A 19,338-nucleotide genomic window follows, 5' to 3' on the forward strand; every position below is an offset into this window, starting at 1 on the left:
TTTATTATGTTTTGCTTTTTTTCCTCTTGTAAATTTACTGCTTTTTAAATGGGTTTTCTCTTTGATCATACTTAGCATTATATGTCTGTAGGATCCTTAATTGCTTGGCCATGAGCAGGTCCAGGTGGTCATAAATTGATGCGTTTAGCTTTTTTTTTTTTTTTTTTTTTTTAGGAAGATTACCATTGGGGTAATATTAAAAACAATTTTTTTAATGTTTATTTTATTTTTGAGAGAGAGAGACAGAACATGAGCAGGGGAAGGGCAGAGAGAGAGGGAGACACAGAATCTGAAGCAGGCTCCAGGCTCCCAGCTGCCAGCACAGAGCCGGATGTGGGGCTCAAACCCACGAATCATGAGATCATGACCTGAGCTGAAGTCAGATGGATAACCTACTGAGGCACCCGGGCACACCCATTAGGGTAATATTAAAGCCCTCCAACTTGCAATTTTTCCTTTTTTCCCCCAAATAAAGATTTTAAATGTCTGTAGTTATTTTGATATTTTTTGTGTGTGTTAATTTGATTTTTGTGTGTGTGTGTGATCTGGTTAATGCAAATCTACAGCATCGTCTTGTAGTGTTTTAGAAATTGTATTTACGTATAGTAGAAAATTAATCGCTTTAAGGCCTGATATAGTTACATTAATTAATCGCTTTAAGGCCTGAAATATAGTTACATTACCATTAATCATTTTTAGTTAGTAATCATATTTATGTCGTATTTTGAAATCATGCTTTTACAGCTTTTCTACTTTTTGATCAACTATTTAAAAAATTTTTTTTTAACGTTTATTCATTTTTGAGAGACAAAGAATATGAGTGGAGGAGGGGCAGAGAGAGAGGGAGACACAGAATCCGAAGCAGGCTCCAGGCTCCCTGCTCCCAGCTGTCAGCACAGAGCCTGATGCAGGGCTCGAACCCACAAACCGTGAAGTTATGACCTGAGCCAAAGTAAGACACTTAACTGACTGAGCCACCCAGGCACCCCATAGCTCAAATTCTTGTTTGTTCAGTAGCTGGTGATTTAGATTTTGGAATCATTATAATACAGTTGAAATAATATTTTAAACCATGAAAGTGAATAAAATATTCCAGAGGAGAGCATATAGAATAAGACGAAAAATACCAGAGATGAGATGTTTTAAGGAGCAGTGAAGGAGAGCAAATCTGTGTGTACATGGAGTATGATACTGTGCTGAGGGGAGACTTTGCTTAAAGATGCCTTCATTTGGATGTATTACTTGGCAGTCAAAAAGAATGAAATCTTGTCTTTTGCAACAAGGTGGATGGAACTAGAGTGTATTATGCTAAGCGAGATTAGAGAAGTGTCAGAGAAAGACAAATATCATATGACTTCACTCATATGCGGAATTTAAGATATAAAACAGATGAACATAAGGGAAGGGAAGCAAAACTAATATAAAAACAGAGGGCGACAAAACATAAGAAACTTAAATATAGAGAACAAACTGAGGGTTGGTGGAGAGGTTGTGGGTGGTGGGATGGGCTAAATGGGAGGAGCATTAAGGAGGATACTGGATGTTATATGTAGGGGACGAATCCCCGGATTCTACTCCTGAAATCATTACAGCATTATATACTAACTAACTTGGATGTAAATTTGAAGATGTATATCCATGAAAAAAAAAAGATACCTTCTTTTGCTGTTTCAAGTTCTTAGAGGCTCAAAAGAAAATTGCATGTGAAAGTGTAAACTAAAATGACATCAGAGTCCAGAGAGAAAAATTATATTACTGCAGGAAATCATTTCTGGTCCCTGACTGTCCATAGAAGCCAGAAAGCCATTCAGGTGCTTGCCGTAGAGGTTGGGAAGGGAAACAAGCAAGTCACTTCGAATCAATCTAACCTAAAATTGTATTGAATTATTCTGCTATCTTCTAGCCTTAAATTTTCTCATATGATGTGGTGTGCCTCTTGTGGTCACTTTTACAGATATTGTTGTCAACTGGAGTGTTAATTGTGTCTAGTGTCATTACGTCTGGTCTCTCTGTTATGGAGTCAGCCTCCTGTCTCTTTATCTTAGGATGGCAGAGGCGGATTGTCACGGAACAAAAGCACTGGCAGGCAGGAGACATAGAGGCTAAGCCTTTGGCCTTAGATAAGACCTTTAACCTCACTGTTGCCCAGAGCCTTCACCGTCTCAGCATGGACAATAAGAATGTTTGCCTCCCTCATGTGCTAAGTTTGTGGTGGATTTATCCTAAAAGTATGAGCTGTATGAAGTAAATTTTACAACTAAAATTTTATATAAATTATAATTATTAATTATAGAACACTGATATTTTACTTCTTTTAATGGGCAATTTTGTTGTCATTGTTGGATATGCGTAGAGGCCTTTCAGACCTGGCGTTAATATTCTCTGACAATCTCTTGAGTTAATTTTATATTTTGATTTAGAGATAGAAATTTGCTAGTAAACTTTTTAGCATTTAAGCATAATATGTAATTATTTATTTCCCCATATTGTTTCCTCTTCAGAAGTGGCACACACTGAAATCTAGACACTTTGTTCAGGGAAAAGTGACATGGCTTGCTTTGCTGAGGAATACACTGTGGGCTATGTGCTACTTGCTGTATTTGTATATATACAGAATTTGTTGTCACTGCTTTATATTTTAGTCTTAAATTATGTGCTTCTGTTTTGATCTTTATAAAAGTGACATTGAGTCATTTACTGAAGACATTAATGAAAGCACTCTTTAAGCAGAGGAATAATAATTTAAAAAAAATAATAAGAGAATGAGATTCAGAACATTTAAAAGTTTATGAATTTCTAGTCACTGGTTCTCAAAATGTGGCACCTGGTCCCAGCATCACTTGGGAACTTGTTAGCGACGCAAACTATAAGGCCCCATCCTAGATCTCCTAAATCAGAAATTTTAGAGGGTGAAGTCCCACAGTGTCTTTTAATAGCCGTAGCCTTATAGGTAATTGTACTGTCTATGAATGTTTAAGAATCATTGCTTTAATTGGTTACATTCTTCTACTTGGAATGCAGTTTGAATTCCAGTCTTGAATATGTAGAAAGCTCAGTGCAACTCGTTCCCCACTAGAAAGGTAAACTAACTGCTCTTGTTGGTTCCATTACCTCAGGGCCCTAACACAGTTACAGTAGAATTGATTATCACTAAATGGAAAACTGGGGAAACGTTAAATAACATCTTTGGAAGTCAATTTCCACTTACTTGAGAGCAGGAATAGGTCTAACTTTTAAGGACTTGGCTTTAAAATAATGTGTTTTAGATTGGCTAAAAAGATAGACTACCAGTCATGCAACCTACATTCATTCTTAAAGATAGAAGCGTGCATTTGCATTTTCAAAAACTGAATTTACTTTATTTCTGCCTTTGGTGATTAGAAATTTGTAGGTAGAAAAAAAAATCTGTCAATATCATAGGGGGAAGTATTGTGTAAACTATATAGACCTAGTCTTTGTGTCCTAGGAACTCAGCATGTAGCATACTTTTCTTGAATTTCAGTTTCTTCCTTCTTTCCCTCAAAAGAAGAACACTTCATTTACAAACAGAAACTTAGAGTTGAAATATTTCTTTTACCCCAAAGTATGTAGAAGAAGCTCTCCTTAGGTACAGTTAATATATTATTTGGAAATTATTTATAAATACTTATCCATATTGGACTAAACTAGGAATGTTTTGTTTATATTTAAGAATTACTGCATTACTTAACTCTTCCTAATTTATAGAAGTTTATGTGGTTGAATTTTATAGTGATAGCTTTGTTCTCTCTTATGCTTGTATCAGTGTGTAAATGGAATTTAACTTTTTCTGCCAGAAGTAATAAAGGGGATAATAATTATTATAAAATAAATTGAATTTAAATCAATAAGTAGAGATTTAAAAATCTTATGCTTTTTCCTGGCAAGATACTTACCATGCCATCTTTCTGTTTAATTACAAATACAGTAGCCTACAAAATATAATTTACCATATGCAATATTTCTTCCTCATGAATTTCTCTGTTGAACACTTCAGAGCATGCTTTCAAAGAGGAAATATTTAGTTTATAGGAGAAATGGAAATCCAAGCTTAGATGTAAAAGGAAGGAAGGTGTCATATAGGAAATGGATATGGTTAAATACATGTGGGAGTTAAGACTTGAATCACTTGTTTAAATGACCATTTGATAATGCCCCGATGATATTTACCCTCTAGATTCATTCATCCATTAGATTAAATTCTTGTATAATGGCTTCAGTGACTTCTCAATGAAGAATTAGGTGAAATATTTTGATGCTATAAAATCTTAATATTCCTCAGACTGTTCAAAGTCACATCTTTATATTTTAGAAAGTGTATTCTTGCAGATGGGGAGGATTTTAACAAGTGTCTGTTTATTATAGCAAATGCTTCTCATGTAACAGAATTGGCTGTGACTTACTTTCAGATGCTACATTTTGTTTCTGTGAAATATTGTATATTTCATTCCAGTGATGTAATGTGTAAGTGTCCTATGCATCTGATTATTCATATAACTTTTATAACCATTCATCATTGTGAAGTGCTTTGAAATCTATAATGTATAGGCATCATAGCAGTCCTAATAGATGATATTCATTAATACTCCCTGTTTAGAAATGAAAATATGCTCAGTTATCTCTGGTGTGCATTAAATTTTTTTTTAAGTTTATTTATTTTGAGAGACAGTATGAGTGGTGGAGGGGCAGAAAGAAGGAGAGAGAGAATCCTAAGCAGACTCCATACTGCCAGTGCAGAGCCTGACGTGAGGCTTGAACTCATGAAATCTCGAGATTATGACCTGAGCTGAAACCAAGAGTCAGATGCTTAACCGACTGAACCACCTAGGTGCCCCCCTGATGTGCATTTTCAGTGTCGATTTTCATAATGATTTGAGGGTATATCAACTCAACATATAGCCCATTATCTCAATTATCTCAATCCTGGGCTGTAAATTGTGATTCTAGGTATTACTTAGGTACTGCACATCTTACTTTAGCCCTAACAAGAATTTGTGTCCAGAAGTATCCTTGTCCTCACTTAAAGATGAAGACAGTAAAGGTCAAAGGTGGTTGGCGTAGGTGAGGAGTCCAACATGTGGTTAATAATAGCTTGCACGAGTAGGCTACCTGGATTTGATCTAGACTTGCCTGCTTTAAGCCCTCTGACCTGGAGACGGTTTCCTAACCTCTCTAAGTCTCAGTTTCATTGAAAGGACAAAATAATACCAATCTCCCAGGATACTGTTTGGAAGACTGATAAGATCTAGTGTATGGAAACTGCTTGGCATACAGTGTGTGCTCAGTTACGTATCACATCTTATTACTAAGGAAATTATTTTAGGGCACTTCGATGGTAGGAAGTACACTGGTGCCAGTACCCCAAGTCATCTCACTCTTCTGTGGCTTTCTAATCAAGGGGAGAAATGCATACATGAAAATGACTAGTATTAAAGTAGCTCAAGCAGTTTTAAGAAGGGAGAGGTGGTAGGTATGAGGTCAGGAAACAGAGGACAAACTTCATGGAGGGGCATGGTTTGGGACTGGAGGCCCGGACGTAAAGTAAGATCTCTAAAAAGTCACATTAGTCTATTTGTAAAACGAGAATGCGAAGGGAATGCATCTTTCCTGGACTCATCTTTGCACAGTATTTATTTAAATCCTTATTAGCCTTATTAACTAGTTATTAACTAGTTATTAACCTTAAACCTAAGAGCAACAGAAATATCTTTGGAAGAACTCTCCAGTGATCCCTCCCTAATATGTACTTGTCACTTTTCCTACTTAAGCAGTTACACGTATTAAACATAAACCTTCCAACATTTAGAATTGTAAGCCCTGTTGTTTAAAAAGGGTTTGTTTTCTTTTTTCTTCCAAGATCCTGTAAAACTTTAATTAAATCCCATTTTGCTACTTAATCATTTCTGACATTCTTAGTTCTTTATTTCTATAACTTCTATTCCCAGCTAAGGGCAGAGTCTGATTTCTAATTACATCGGCTAATATCCCTAATACAAAGCCAGAAACAAATTGTAACTTGTTCTGAGTTGAATAGTGTCAGTGGTCCAGTAGCTCTGGTTGGAACTGACACCAGTTGTTTTAATTGAAAATTAATTTTAAGAGATTCCTGATAATTTAGACATTTTAAAATTTGATACTAGTAATATCTATCCATTTTTATAATTACACACTTTGCTTTTTGCAATGTGTAGGTTTTGGTTTTGTTGTTTTCTTTTTAACAGTAAACCTTTTTTTCTTTAATATGAAATGTATTGTCAAATTGCTTTCCATACAACACCCATTGCTCATCCCAACAGGTGCCCTCTTCAATGCCCATCACCCATTTTCCCCTCTTCCCCACCCTCCATCAACTCTCAGTTTATTCTCAGTTTTTAACAGTCTCTTATATTTTGGCTCCCTCCCTCTCTAACTTTTTTTTTTTTTTTCCCTTCCCCTCCCCCATGGTCTTCTGTTAAGTTTCTCAGGATCCACATAAGAGTGAAAACATATGGTATCTGTCTTTCTCTGTATGGCTTATTTCACTTAGCATAACACTCTCCAGTTCCACCCACGTTGCTGCAAAAGGCCATATTTCATTCTTTCTCATTGCCACGTAGTACTCCATTGTGTATATAAACCACAATGTCTTTATCCATTCATCAGTTGATGGACATTCAGGCTCTTTCCATAATTTGGCTGTTGTTGAAAGTGCTGCTATAAACATTGGGGTACAAGTGCCCCTATGCATCAGCACTCCTGTATCTCTTGGGTAAATTCCTAGCAGTGTTATTGCTGGGAACCCTCTTGTGCTGTTGGTGAGAATCCAAACTGGTGTAGCCACTCTGGAAAACAGTGTGGAGGTTCCTCAAAAGATTAATAATAGATCTACCCTATGACCCAGCACTAGCACCGCTCGGAAGTTAACAGTAAATCTTACTGATATTTGGTGTAACTCTTTTTTTTTTTTTTAATGTTTATTTACCTTTGAGAGAGAGAGAGACAGAGCACAAGTGGGGGAGGGGCAGACAGAGAGGGAGACAGAGAGGGAGACACAGAATCCGAAGCAAGCTCCAGGCTCCAAGCTGTCAGCACAGAGCCTGATGTGGGGCTTGAACTCACAAATGGTGAGATCATGACCTGAGCCGAAGTCAGACGCTCAACCCACTGAGCCACCCAGGCACCCCTGGTATAACTCTTAAATGGTGCCTTGCACTGGAGCTTTTGGAAAAGTGAGAGTATAGTTAACCCTGACATTGTGAGGTTTTAATGCACTCAGTCAAATTTGACCATTAGAAAGCAAGCAGCAACAGAACAGGAAAGGAGAAAAAGCCTTTTTCTCTTCTACTTACATTGAGAAAGATTAACCATTTCCTTTGGTCTTGATTAACTGTTAGATCAATTTATGTACCTCAGACTGTTTTTTTTGGCCCAAAGAAATATGTTCTTTGGCCTCTTGAAATTGTTACATTCAGAGGCCAAACTTTTGGCCTCTTCTTTCAAATCGGTAATGTTTCAAGTTCTGCAAAAGCATGAACTTGGCATAAGATTCCAGTGTGACACATGCACTGATTTACCAGAAAATATACTTCAGCGTGAAAATGTTTTATATGTGAGGCTTTGCTCAACTGGAGAGAAAATCTGGTTATTAGTAAATCTTGTTTTTTGCCAAGCCAGATTATCTTTGGTGCAATAAAAATCTAATGAAATGAGTCTTAAAAGGAATGTCAAAGTCAGTTTCACTTAATGATTTCTCTTATTTGATATTGAAGGTTAAAAATAGATCAGAAAAATGGAAATACTGTATTGTAATTGTATCTAAAAGGTTGCATATTATAACAAGATAATCTATAGGATCTGGGAAACACTGCTAATAATTTACCATTTATTGAATTACTATTGAGCTGCTGAATGCCAGGAACTTCACATATATTCTCATTACTCTTCACAATAACCCTGCAAAATTGTTTTTTTGTTTGTTTGTTTTTGATTACCAGTTCACATATTAGGACAGAGGCTCAAAGACCCTACACATTTTAATAAATGGCAAAGCTAAGATTTGAACTTAATTTTGCCAGATACTACTATTAAATAAGATAATATTTGAGAGTGCTTGGAAAAATTCTAAGAACATAGCAGCTATTATTAGTACCCTCAGCTGTGGTGCCTCCCAAGCTACACACACACACACACACACACACACTCACACACACTATGAAGAAGAGAGATGGGAGGGGAGGAGAGAGAGCATTATAACATGCTACCTCCAGAAGTAAGCTTCCCACCATGGCAACAGACTTCCCCTTCAATCCATAATCCACAAGCAGTTAGGAAGGGGAAGGCATTTTACAGGATGGAATACATAGGAATAAACATAAAAATGTACAAATCTTTTTTTGTGGAAACTTTAAAATATTCTAGTGAGACAAAAAAATACAGATATGAACAAAAGGAAGAAAATGCATGTTCTTGGATCAAATGGTTCAAAATCACAACGATGTTAATTCTCCATGAGTTGATTTATAAATTTAGCAAGACTCTGCTAACAATACTAATCCCTTTTTTACCCAAAAGTTAGACAAGAAGATTCTAAACTTGATGGAAATATATTTCTTAATAAAGCATATGGTTGATTCTTTCTCCTCACCACTACTAGTTCACTGTTTAGATAAGTGTATATTAGTATGAAAATCATTTATTTTCATGAGTAAAGAGAAATGGGAGGCGTAGTTATAGAGGTACCATGCAGGTCAGAAATCATAATGAGCTCATCAGAAGTTGTTTCTATTAATTTAAATAAATTATTTATTTGTAATTAATAATTTTTAGCAATCTGTCTATTGACTTGGAAACCCCTCATTGACAAAGGAATATTTGCTTAGTCGTTATAGTAGCAGTAGATACCAGTGTTTCAAATTGTGTCTTTGTTAGGTATATAGAGATTTTTCCATTATAGCCCTTTGAAATCGCTCACTGTATCGTTGCTTTTTCCTTTTCTCCACAGTTGCATTACAGGCCTCCCCAGCTGACAGAAATGGAATTCAGGAAAACTGTAGAACAAAATTCAGAGAAGGCCTGAGTCTGCAAGAAGGAGAATTCTTATTACAGGTGAATTTTAGTAAATATAGCTTCTCCTAATAAAAAACATTGTAAATGGAAGACTAATTGAGCAGTCTTTTAGTTACTCCCGTTTACTTAGAACTCACCCAGGGTGCTTCATGCCATGTTTACTGGGACTGCAACGGTGGTATAATGCTACTATATGAAAAAGTGTAATGGTATCGAGTAGATGAGAAGTCTACCTATCAGTTTCCCTATTGTATTTCTTTAAATAGCAAAACTCCTACATTATTTTAAAGGTTCTCATTTAAGACACCGAATTTGTATGTACCTTTTCAGGACTATAGCTTCATTAAAGCAGTTAATTGTATTTACTTAACAGTTCAAAAATGTTCTTACCTGAATTTTATTTTTCACTATGTTCTTAACTCTTAGCTATGGGGTATGTCTTATCAACACGCTACAGATTTTCTTAACAAACAGCTGTAAGTCCTAATTTTTGTTTTAGAACTTAGTTTCTAGATTTGTCTGTGAAAATATTTTAATTTTCTTTTTTTTTTTTTTTTTTTTTTTTACTCTATTTCTTGGAATTGATAGGATGCTTGATTGTCAGCTAAAATTCTCAGGTATTTATTTTGTTAAAAAAAGATAGAATGAGGATGTGTGCTTTGATATGTTATTACTATTAAGTGATCATCTTCAATTCTACCCGGTGAACCTAGTGAAGAACTTAGTTTGCCATTGTAACAGAAAGTAGCCGCAACTTTTGGTAGCTCCATTAATTCTTTCTGAAAATGCTTATGTGTAACCCAACAATTTATAACATTTTTTATTATAATTTTGTAATTACGAAAATTAAGTTTTGCACCCATTAGGTTAAACAAATTAAATATATTCAAGCATGAGTACTCAACCTGTCCCTGGCTGAGGATGTTTATGTATATAATAGCTTGAAACGTAAAGACTCCTTCTTCAGGTTTAGGAAAACATTCTAATAATTGTTGCTTCATGTGATTAAACACACACCATGGGTTATGTAGTAAAGTAATAAGGAAGTCCTTTATTTCAAATGAAAATAATCACATATGGAATGCTTAACATTTGGTAAAACTGTTTAAATTATGGGCCAATGATTTTTTTTTCCCTCATAGAATATTTAGGCAAATTGTAAACATATTCTATGTCAACGACAAAGAATAAAAATAATACTAATGAAAAACTAGTCTCATTTTTTTAATTATCTGAAAATTGAAAACATTTAGGTCTTTAAAATAAATGCATCTGTTATGAATTATATTGCATATCAGTAGTAGATTTTCCATTTGGAAGCATCACACGTTATCTGATTTGCTAGTATCATGCTTGGCTGTTATCTCTTCTGAAATAGCTGACCAAAAACCTTGTAGACACGTGAAAATGGCATACTTCATTATATACAGTTGCCATAATGGCATCTAACTTTATACTTTCAACATGTGATTATCAACCAATTATCCCTCAGACATAGAGAATGTTTCCAGAGGTAGAGTATACCCTCTGGCATGAAACTTTTTAATGAGAAATCTTTTCCTTTGGTTTTAACTAAGGAGATACATAAAGAAAATGTTACATAATAGTTTATTAGCAAAAATTTTAAATAATTACTTTTAAACTTAGCTTAAATTTATTACTGTTTTACCAGGAATAAAAATGAAAAAAAATGACTTTTTGTATCTTCTCATTAGCCATTATTTATTTCAGACATTTATTTTCATTTATTTCATCACGTTCTGTCTGGTGCTATTTACTGTGGTGCTGATTATAATCAACAGCTTTGTTGTTGAGTTAACAGCCATTGAAACAATAATTAACACAACTGATTGCAGTTTATTTGTCTTACGTTAAATAGTAAGTGAACCTCAACATGACTTTCGGATAGGTAGGGCAAATTTTTGTAAGTCTAAAGAATGATAGTTTCTTTCATTAATATGTAATTACCATATTTTTATTGACTCTTTCAGTATAATAACTTTCTTCCATATAGTATTTAAGATCATTTGAGATATACATAAAATCAGGATGCATATATTCTTTTTAAAGGCTTTTTATTTCTGACAATTCACCGTCTAAGAGAGTGTGATATTATAACTTAAATTATCTTTGTATCTTCTGGCATAATGAGCTCATTGGAAAGTACTAAATTCGTTTCGCTGTTTGAGAAAGCAGGACACTCTACAAAATAAAATGCATATGATAAGTGGATACTCCTATCTAAAAAGAAGATATTTTTGGAAGGAAAAAATACAAAAACGGTATATCTATTATTACTGCCAACTGAAATTTAAGAATAATTTGTAGGGTGTTAATGAGTAAATATTTAAGTTCCTGGTGGGTGCCAGCCCCATTCCTTCTGGGGAAATCACCAGGCATTGTAGCCATAATCTCTGAAATCAAGAACTTTAGAGCTCAGTTGGGATTAAAAGTGTAACAGTCCTGCCACAGCTGGCGAGCAATACTCCTAGACCATGATAGGTACGTGGACAGGCTTCATTGAGCAAGGCTAGTTGTTTCCTGGCTCAGCTTCGCTCTGTGACCTTCGGCAAGTTGTTTTGCAGTTCACCTCGTTTACCTGATTGCAATACTGGAATATGGCACCCACCTCAATGGAATGTGGACGAATAAACAAAAACGTTTAGAAAAATGGCTGTTAAATAGTAGATGCTGTTTATTGTCTTTGCAGTCAGTTTTGCAGGCGTATATTAGAGACCAAGAATCTTGAAGATGAAAAGAATTAGAGTGAAAAGGAAGACAGTTGCTGTTCATCTACTGTATCTAATAACTAAGGTAGATACCTACCTGACTTTGCTAGCATTCTAAGCACAGTGGCAATGTCTTGGTAATTCTCTAGTTCCAGTAATTGATAGGTGTCCTCTTCAGTTTGTCATCATTGATTAAGTGTTGAATTAGCTAATTGTTGTCATTATATATCTCAACAGTTCACAAAGCATGGTCATGTAAATATTTGCTCATTTCCACAACCTTATAGTAATGGTGCCTTATGTTAATTGAGTGCCGACTCTGTGCCAGGCGCTAAGATGAAATAGGCTCTTAACCAAATTGCCTGTTTTTCAAATGATGACACTAAAATTTGAAGGCATAAATAACCAAAGCCACAGAGATAATAAGAGACTGGGAAAGCAATCCAGTTCAAATCTGACTCCAAACTGTATGGTTCCTACTAAACCACACCATTTCTCCTTTTACATGAAGAAGAGGAGAGTCTCAGAAGGGTTTAGCCATGATAAAATAGCAAAGAACACATTGAACTCTGCTGAGCTGAACTGAAGCAGGAAACAGTGAAGGCTTATAGAGATAAAATATGTGATAACCATAAATGTTTAAAGTGATCCAAATAAATACTCTTTCTTTTATCCAAGAGTATAGAAATATTAACAGTGGACGTGAGTAATGATTGAAAGAATAGAAAAGAATATAAATTTCTAAGCTGAAAGTAGGGGAGCAAAGGGAATAATAAAAATAAAAATTGGCCAAAAGCAGGTAAAATTGAAAGAAAAAGAAGTATAATATAGATGGAAATAATAGAAATAGCACATATAAAATGATAGCTTTAAACTTGACTATATTAGTAATTAGGTGGACATTTGTTTTATATAAAATGACAGCTTTAAACTTGAATATATTAGTAATTAAAGTGTATATTTGTATTACATGTATATTATGTGTATTTTATGTGCAGTCCATATATGTGATTATATTGCCAATAAAAGTTTTTAAATTGTTTTAATGCTTTGGGAGTATTCAGATTTCAAATTGCTTCAATGTGTGAATGGTCTGAGGAAAGATGTTCTATCAAATTTCTCTTCAGAAAATAATAAGCATCTTTACAGACTATCTTTCTCTAAAAAGCAATGTGATAGATTATAATACATGTTTATACAATTTAAAAAACATGTACAGTAAAAATATACAGTATATTTAAAGCAATATCTGAAGCATGAGGAAGACGAAACCAATTTTACTGAAGTTACTGTGACTGAGCATTAAATTTAGCTGTAAGCTTTTCCTTACCTAAATCAAAAGGTATGAATAGATTCCACCCATCCCACAGTATACAGTGTATCTGTGTTTATGAGGTGTGATTTTAGCCATTTAAAAGAGAAAAATTTTCAGCAATAAAGTAACAGTCTTAAGCAACCTCATTATTTATGAGTGACCATATTGTTATTTAGTCACATTACTAATTTTAGAATCTTTTTCTAATTACTAATCTTTTTCTTTGTAGGCTCTGAATGGCTTCGTGCTGGTTGTCACTACAGATGCTTTGGTCTTTTATGCTTCTTCTACTATACAAGATTACTTAGGGTTCCAGCAGGTAAATATATTTTTATTGGGTCATTTAAAATCTTTTTAGAAATTAACTCTATGTATCATACATTTTAGGGATGTAATTGATACTTTATATATAGAAAATGTCAATTAAAATATGCTTATAAAATAAAAATCATCTTTTTGCAGCTAATAATTTCTATATTATTAATAATTTACTGCATTATAATTTTCTTAAATGTTTTATGAGATTCATGGATATTGTGTTTCATCTTTCACTTATTAAGGAATCTCTTATATATTAGAAACATTGGCTGGGGGGCAGACAGGAGATTATTTGCCATCAAATTAGTTATGGATACTATGGAGGGCATGCGGCAGCTCTGAAATGAATGAGGTGATATGTAAAGGTACAGGCAAAATATCATGGTTTATATCTTTAATTCTGACTTAATGCTGATAATGGAAGCTTTCCTGATGCAAATGGTATTTAAGCATAAGATTCAGAGGGTGGACTTCAGTGTAGGAGGAGCACAGGAAAGAAGAGATAGAAGCACTACTATAAGCAGTAGACTGGAAGTGCTTAAAGAGATGAATGTATTTGGTTTGTTTAATGTTCTTGAATAAATGGTGCATAAATGGAGTGGTGTTTGTCGTATTTGAGGGACAAGAGCATCTGATATGATGTGAGAAGTTTGTAAGTACACTTGACTGCTAGCTATTCTTATGTATCACTAGTTCTTAAATTCTAATGTGTTAAGACTCACTGGAAGAACTTGATGCAAAACTAAAATCTTTGGTCCCCACTCTGACATACTCTGATTTAGTGCGTCAGAGTGGGGCCTATGAATTCATATGTCAATCTCACAGGTGATGCTGAGACTGCTGGCTTGAATAACAGTGTCTACACTGTTAAACCGACTGAAGTTTAAACTATGTTAAGTACACAGTGGAAGCCTCTAAGCTTTTTTTGTTAAGGGAACCTGTGCTACAGTCTGTGTTTCCGAGAAGAACTCTGGTAATCGGGTAATGGACTGCATAGAGATGGTTTAATGCTAGTTAAGTTCACAAGGAGGTTTAAGTCTAGATAGCTAAACCAGCGGAACCTGGCTCTGCGACAAAGCCTATCTTGTGGAGAGTCAAGTGGTAGAAGAAGGATTCTGACCTGGTAAAGGTATAATCCCTTATTCTTCCAGAGTGGACCGGAAATAAAAATTTAACATTAAAGAAAGTCATTAGAGGACAGTGAAAGAAATAATTGAATACTCTTAAGCTTAGAGAAGTCTAAGACAACTGGATTTTCAGACAAGCGTTTGTGAAGGAAATAGGATTTAAAAGATCAAGAAGTGGCTAAAAAGACACAACTTAATGTGTTGCCATGAAGGAGTGAAGAGTTGACTTCTATAATTGAAGAGCATTCAGCTAGGGAAGTGATGGCAAGGAACTCTTGCTCACCAGTGACAGTGCTCCCCTCTCTCTAGCTTTTCCTATCTTGGATGACTGGACAGCTCTGTGGTCATCTGTCTGATTCATGTGCATTCATCACCATTAACGACCACCCTGTAATGTAGCTGCATTTTGAAATTAATTTAGTAAGACACATTTTTTTAATCACGGCTTTAAAAAAATTTCCCTGTATGTTTTTTCTTTAGTCTGATGTCATACACCAGAGTGTGTATGAACTTATTCACACTGAAGATCGACCTGAATTTCAGCGTCAGCTTCACTGGACATTAAACCCTACGCAGTGTGCAGACTCTGGACAAAGAATTGATGGTAAGAATGTTTACCGAAAGATAGTGTTGGGGAGTTTTTAGTGTAAGTCTGTGAAAGGAGGCAGAGAACCTTTGGAGGCATATAACTCCTTGGTTAAGGTTGGGAAGAAGTGGAAAGACAGGAGTCTGCAGTTGGATGTCACAGCCAAGTCACAGACTGAAGACCTAAGGAATATTTTGACAAATGACCACCACTGATGAATTTCAAGCAAAGAAGTGTTACCATACTTGGTAATATATTTTATACAAATAACTTTTGAAAGATTGGAAGGAATGTATAAGGTTGATCCTGGAGTGTGTAGAAGTTGTTCTGTCTGCAAAATGCACCAAATAAAAATCCAAAGGTAAAATCTTTTCTCCATCAATGCTTTTAGAAATGTGTGAAGGTGCTAAGAAGATAAAAAGTGTTAGAGAATATGAAGATTATTGACAATAGAAATAAAAACAAAACTGAGTAGGTGAAGTTCTGTGTAGTAAAAGTGATATTCTGTACGTGTATTTCTTTTCATTAGCTCCTCTTCTGAAAATGATTCTTCATTTCTGTATTCAGAATAGAATCTGGTTAAGAAATTAACACAAATTTTATCTACCCCAAAACACCTGATTGTACAGCAAAATGGGATGTAAATTTGTGTTGCTATTATTTCTCTAGAAGCTAATGGCCTCCCGCAGCCAGCAGTCTGTTATAACCCAGACCAGCTTCCTCCAGAAAACTCTTCCTTTATGGAGAGGAGCTTCGTGTGCCGACTAAGGTGTCTCCTGGATAATTCATCTGGTTTCCTGGTAAGGTGCAAAATCTTATGATACTGGCAATTGCAGTTCAGAAAGTAAGAAATAAATTTCGAAACCATTTTCTTTGGTTAGATTTGAGTTTGATTTTAAAAACCTCCTTTATAAAATAATTGCATGAAGGAAAGTAACTTTTTTTTTTTTCAGATTTCTAGTATCTTCCATAACTCCAAATCTCGATCTTTTAGGATATAGTAACAAAGACTGAGTGAAATAACATGGACTTTGTATCTTGGCAAAATATTTCTGGGACTTTTTTATGTAAAAGAGAACTTAGTAGCCATTTAGCAGCAGACTGCTGCTTTAAACCCTCTTTGCATTTAATTCTTGCTGAACAGAAAATTATCATGTCCTTTGCTACACAGCTACAGTAACTGCCATATAGAAAAATAGTTGTAGGGCCACCTGGGTAAATCAGTCAGTTAAGCGTCCGGCTTAGGCTCAGGTTATGATCTCATGGTTTGTGGGTTTGAACCTCGTGTTGGGCTCTGTGCTGACAGCTTGGAGCCTGGAGCCTGCTCCAGATTGTGTCTTACTCTGTCTCTGCCCCTCCCCTGCTTGCAGTCTCTCTCTAAAAAAAAAAATAAAAACATTTAAAAAGAAAGAAAAACGGTTGTATATTCATGATTGCAAAGTAGTCATCTGGTATGAGATGCTGTTGTTCTGAACACCCGAACAGGATAATCAGGGAGCAGCTTTCACAGGATGCTCAGATTCATACTGTCTTTGTCCTTAAGGAAGTGCACTCCACTAGGCACAGAAGACAGTACAAAGCATAGTGCATATTACTCTTGTGAATTAGCAGGAATTCGAAGTAACCAGATCTTAAACATTATTAGCAAACAGTGATTTTTGTTAATGTGTTTATTTCTGAAGATCATTTTGCTGACCCAGAGTTAGAATTGTGCTTTGAGATAGCTTTCCTAGTACTGATGATCAGCTAATATGTATTTCTCAGGTGGAATTTGCATAATTGAGTCTTTGGTTCCTTGTGTTGCTACCATATCATACTGAGGTCAGAATCATCCCTCAGCCTGATTAAAACTGTTTTAAGCAACTAAGTTGACCATGTTTACATTTAAATCATCTTTGTTTCCTCAATCTTCTTTCTAAAAGTACCCTTTATTGTTACTTTGAGTTCTGCATTCTTTATGTGATTTTATGATTAATTTTAGCATTTTAATGAAATTGCATTTTATCTGTATATGAAAGATTGCCATGAGTTATGAAATAGAGCATGAGCTGTGGAATATAGCTCATCTCTATTTGAAAATTAATGTGTACTTGATGACTTTAGCATTATTCGTTCATTCAGGAAACATGTATTGAATGCCATGGGGGGAAGGAGCTACGTCCTCTAGGTGTGAATGACAGGGCATTTATGAGCTCAGAAGATGATACGGGTATTTTTGTTGTGACAGTTAAAAAGGAGTACCTTATTGGGCTGCCCCTTTAGCATCTAATTCATATTGCCATTTGGGATAATTATAATGGGCTTCTTGTGGAGAAAAGAATGGATGTAACATCAGTCAGCCTCAGGAACTTTTATGGAATTATCAACAACACTGGAAATGGCCATGATTGAGCTTTGGAAATTAACAGTTTTAAAGGGTTAATTTTAATAAGCCGGTTTTGGTTTTTTAAAGGCAATGAATTTCCAGGGGAGGTTAAAGTATCTTCACGGACAGAACAAGAAAGGCAAAGATGGGTCAATCCTTCCACCTCAGTTGGCTTTGTTTGCAATAGCTACTCCACTGCAGCCACCCTCCATACTTGAAATTCGAACCAAAAACTTCATCTTTAGAACCAAACACAAATTGGACTTTACACCTACTGGTTGTGATGCCAAGTAAGTAAAACTTGTTCAGTTTTCTTTCATTAAATGTATATTTTGTTGTAGCAAATCTCTCTTAGTATGTAAAACATGTAGTGTAAATTATAATGTTTATTAAATTAGCTGTTATTTCATACTCTGTCAGTGTAGACTTTTAAAATAATTTCATCGGGCTCACAAATCCTCTTGTAATTTTTTTTACGATACTTGTCACAGTTTCTGTGTCATAAAGATGATTTGCTTGTATTAGTAAGATTCACTATCCTGATGACATTTGTTGGTTTGTTTTACATTTTTTAATGCACAGACTCTATTTGATTTTTAGCCCTAGAAGTTGAGTAAATTCCAGAAAATTAGGAGGTAGACTGTGATATTAGCATTCATACTGTGTCAAAACCTATAATTGGTTTTCCCCTAATATGGGAATGCAGACAGATGTGAAAAGCTTTGCCCCTTCAAATGGAGTATATGCTTTCTAGGTTTTTATTAAAGATTCTGTTTTACCTACATAATCTACTCTGTTAGATTCATCTTTAGCCATGCTAATTTTCAACAGTTTTTTTTTTCAGAAGAAGAAAATAAAACTGATACTAACAGTCATAAACAAAAGAGAGCACTTGCATGAATATGGTTTTTTCTACTGCTCATATGAAATTCTGAATCAAGGGAAACAGTGCAGAAAATAGCATATAACTGATCAATTAGGTTGTTTATTTCATTTATGTTAAATTTTGATTTCTTATTTACCTTTTTTTTTTTTAACAGAGGAAAACTTGTTTTAGGCTACACTGAAGCAGAGTTGTGCATGAGAGGATCAGGATATCAATTTATTCATGCTGCTGATATGCTTTATTGTGCAGAGTACCATATCCGGAGTAAGTTGTATTTTGTTATGAACATGTCCAAAAAAACTGCATATATTCTAGTACATGTTTCCAATTTTACATAAGGTAATGAGTTTAAAGCAACTGGATAAACTTACAGTCGATGTCAAACCATTATGATTAACCTGAATTACACTCAATTTATTAACTGCCTTACACCTACCATGCAAGAGTCTAGTACTTTAATTACTATGAAAATGAACATTTTGCCCAATGTTTTGCTCAATTTTTAATGGCATTTTAAATGGTATCATTAATTTATAAATCTATGCTAATATGGATTATGCTTTAAAATGGTTAAATAAAATCCTAAGTGGTAGAAACATTCCCTTTTTAAAATGAAATTAATTTTAATAGTTTTGTTTTCCCCAAATTGTGTACCCTCTCTGTAGTTAGATGTATTACCAGAATTTTCTGATTTGATCTTCCCTTTAATCTACTAAATAATAAATTTAGTCTTGGGGCACCTGGGTGGCTCAGTCGGTTAAGCGACTGACTTCAGCTCAAGTCATGATCTCGTGGTTTGGGAGTTCGAGCCCCATGTCGGGCTCTTTGCTGACAGCTCAGGGCCTGGAGCCTCCTTCGGATTCTGTGTCCCCACTCTCTCTCTGCCTCTCCCTACCTCTTGCTCTGTCTCTCTCTCTCTGAAAAATAAACATTAAGAAAAAATTTTTTT

At 35.0% G+C, this 19,338-nt stretch overlaps 1 protein-coding gene across 2 annotated transcripts in view; it reads left to right on the forward strand.

Annotated features, from left to right (window-relative positions):
• The window catches only part of AHR (aryl hydrocarbon receptor), a 53,735-nt gene that overhangs the window by 20,682 nt on the left and 13,715 nt on the right, over positions 1-19,338 (forward strand). Inside the window, exons 1-7 of one of the 2 annotated variants that reach the window (XM_019825551.3) lie at positions 9,024-9,102; positions 11,774-11,877; positions 13,337-13,426; positions 15,033-15,156; positions 15,808-15,938; positions 17,591-17,793; positions 18,544-18,653. In XM_019825551.3, coding sequence (XP_019681110.2) covers positions 11,815-11,877; positions 13,337-13,426; positions 15,033-15,156; positions 15,808-15,938; positions 17,591-17,793; positions 18,544-18,653 — 721 coding nt within the window. In that variant the 5' untranslated portion in view covers positions 9,024-9,102; positions 11,774-11,814. Of the gene's footprint in view, positions 1-8,998; positions 9,103-11,773; positions 11,878-13,336; positions 13,427-15,032; positions 15,157-15,807; positions 15,939-17,590; positions 17,794-18,543; positions 18,654-19,338 lie in introns of those variants that run through there. The other variant, XM_011280419.4, reaches the window with a different exon arrangement.

The sequence above is a fragment of the Felis catus genome, chromosome A2 (assembly GCF_018350175.1).
Source record: "Felis catus isolate Fca126 chromosome A2, F.catus_Fca126_mat1.0, whole genome shotgun sequence".
Classification (NCBI taxonomy): Eukaryota; Metazoa; Chordata; class Mammalia; order Carnivora; family Felidae; genus Felis; species Felis catus.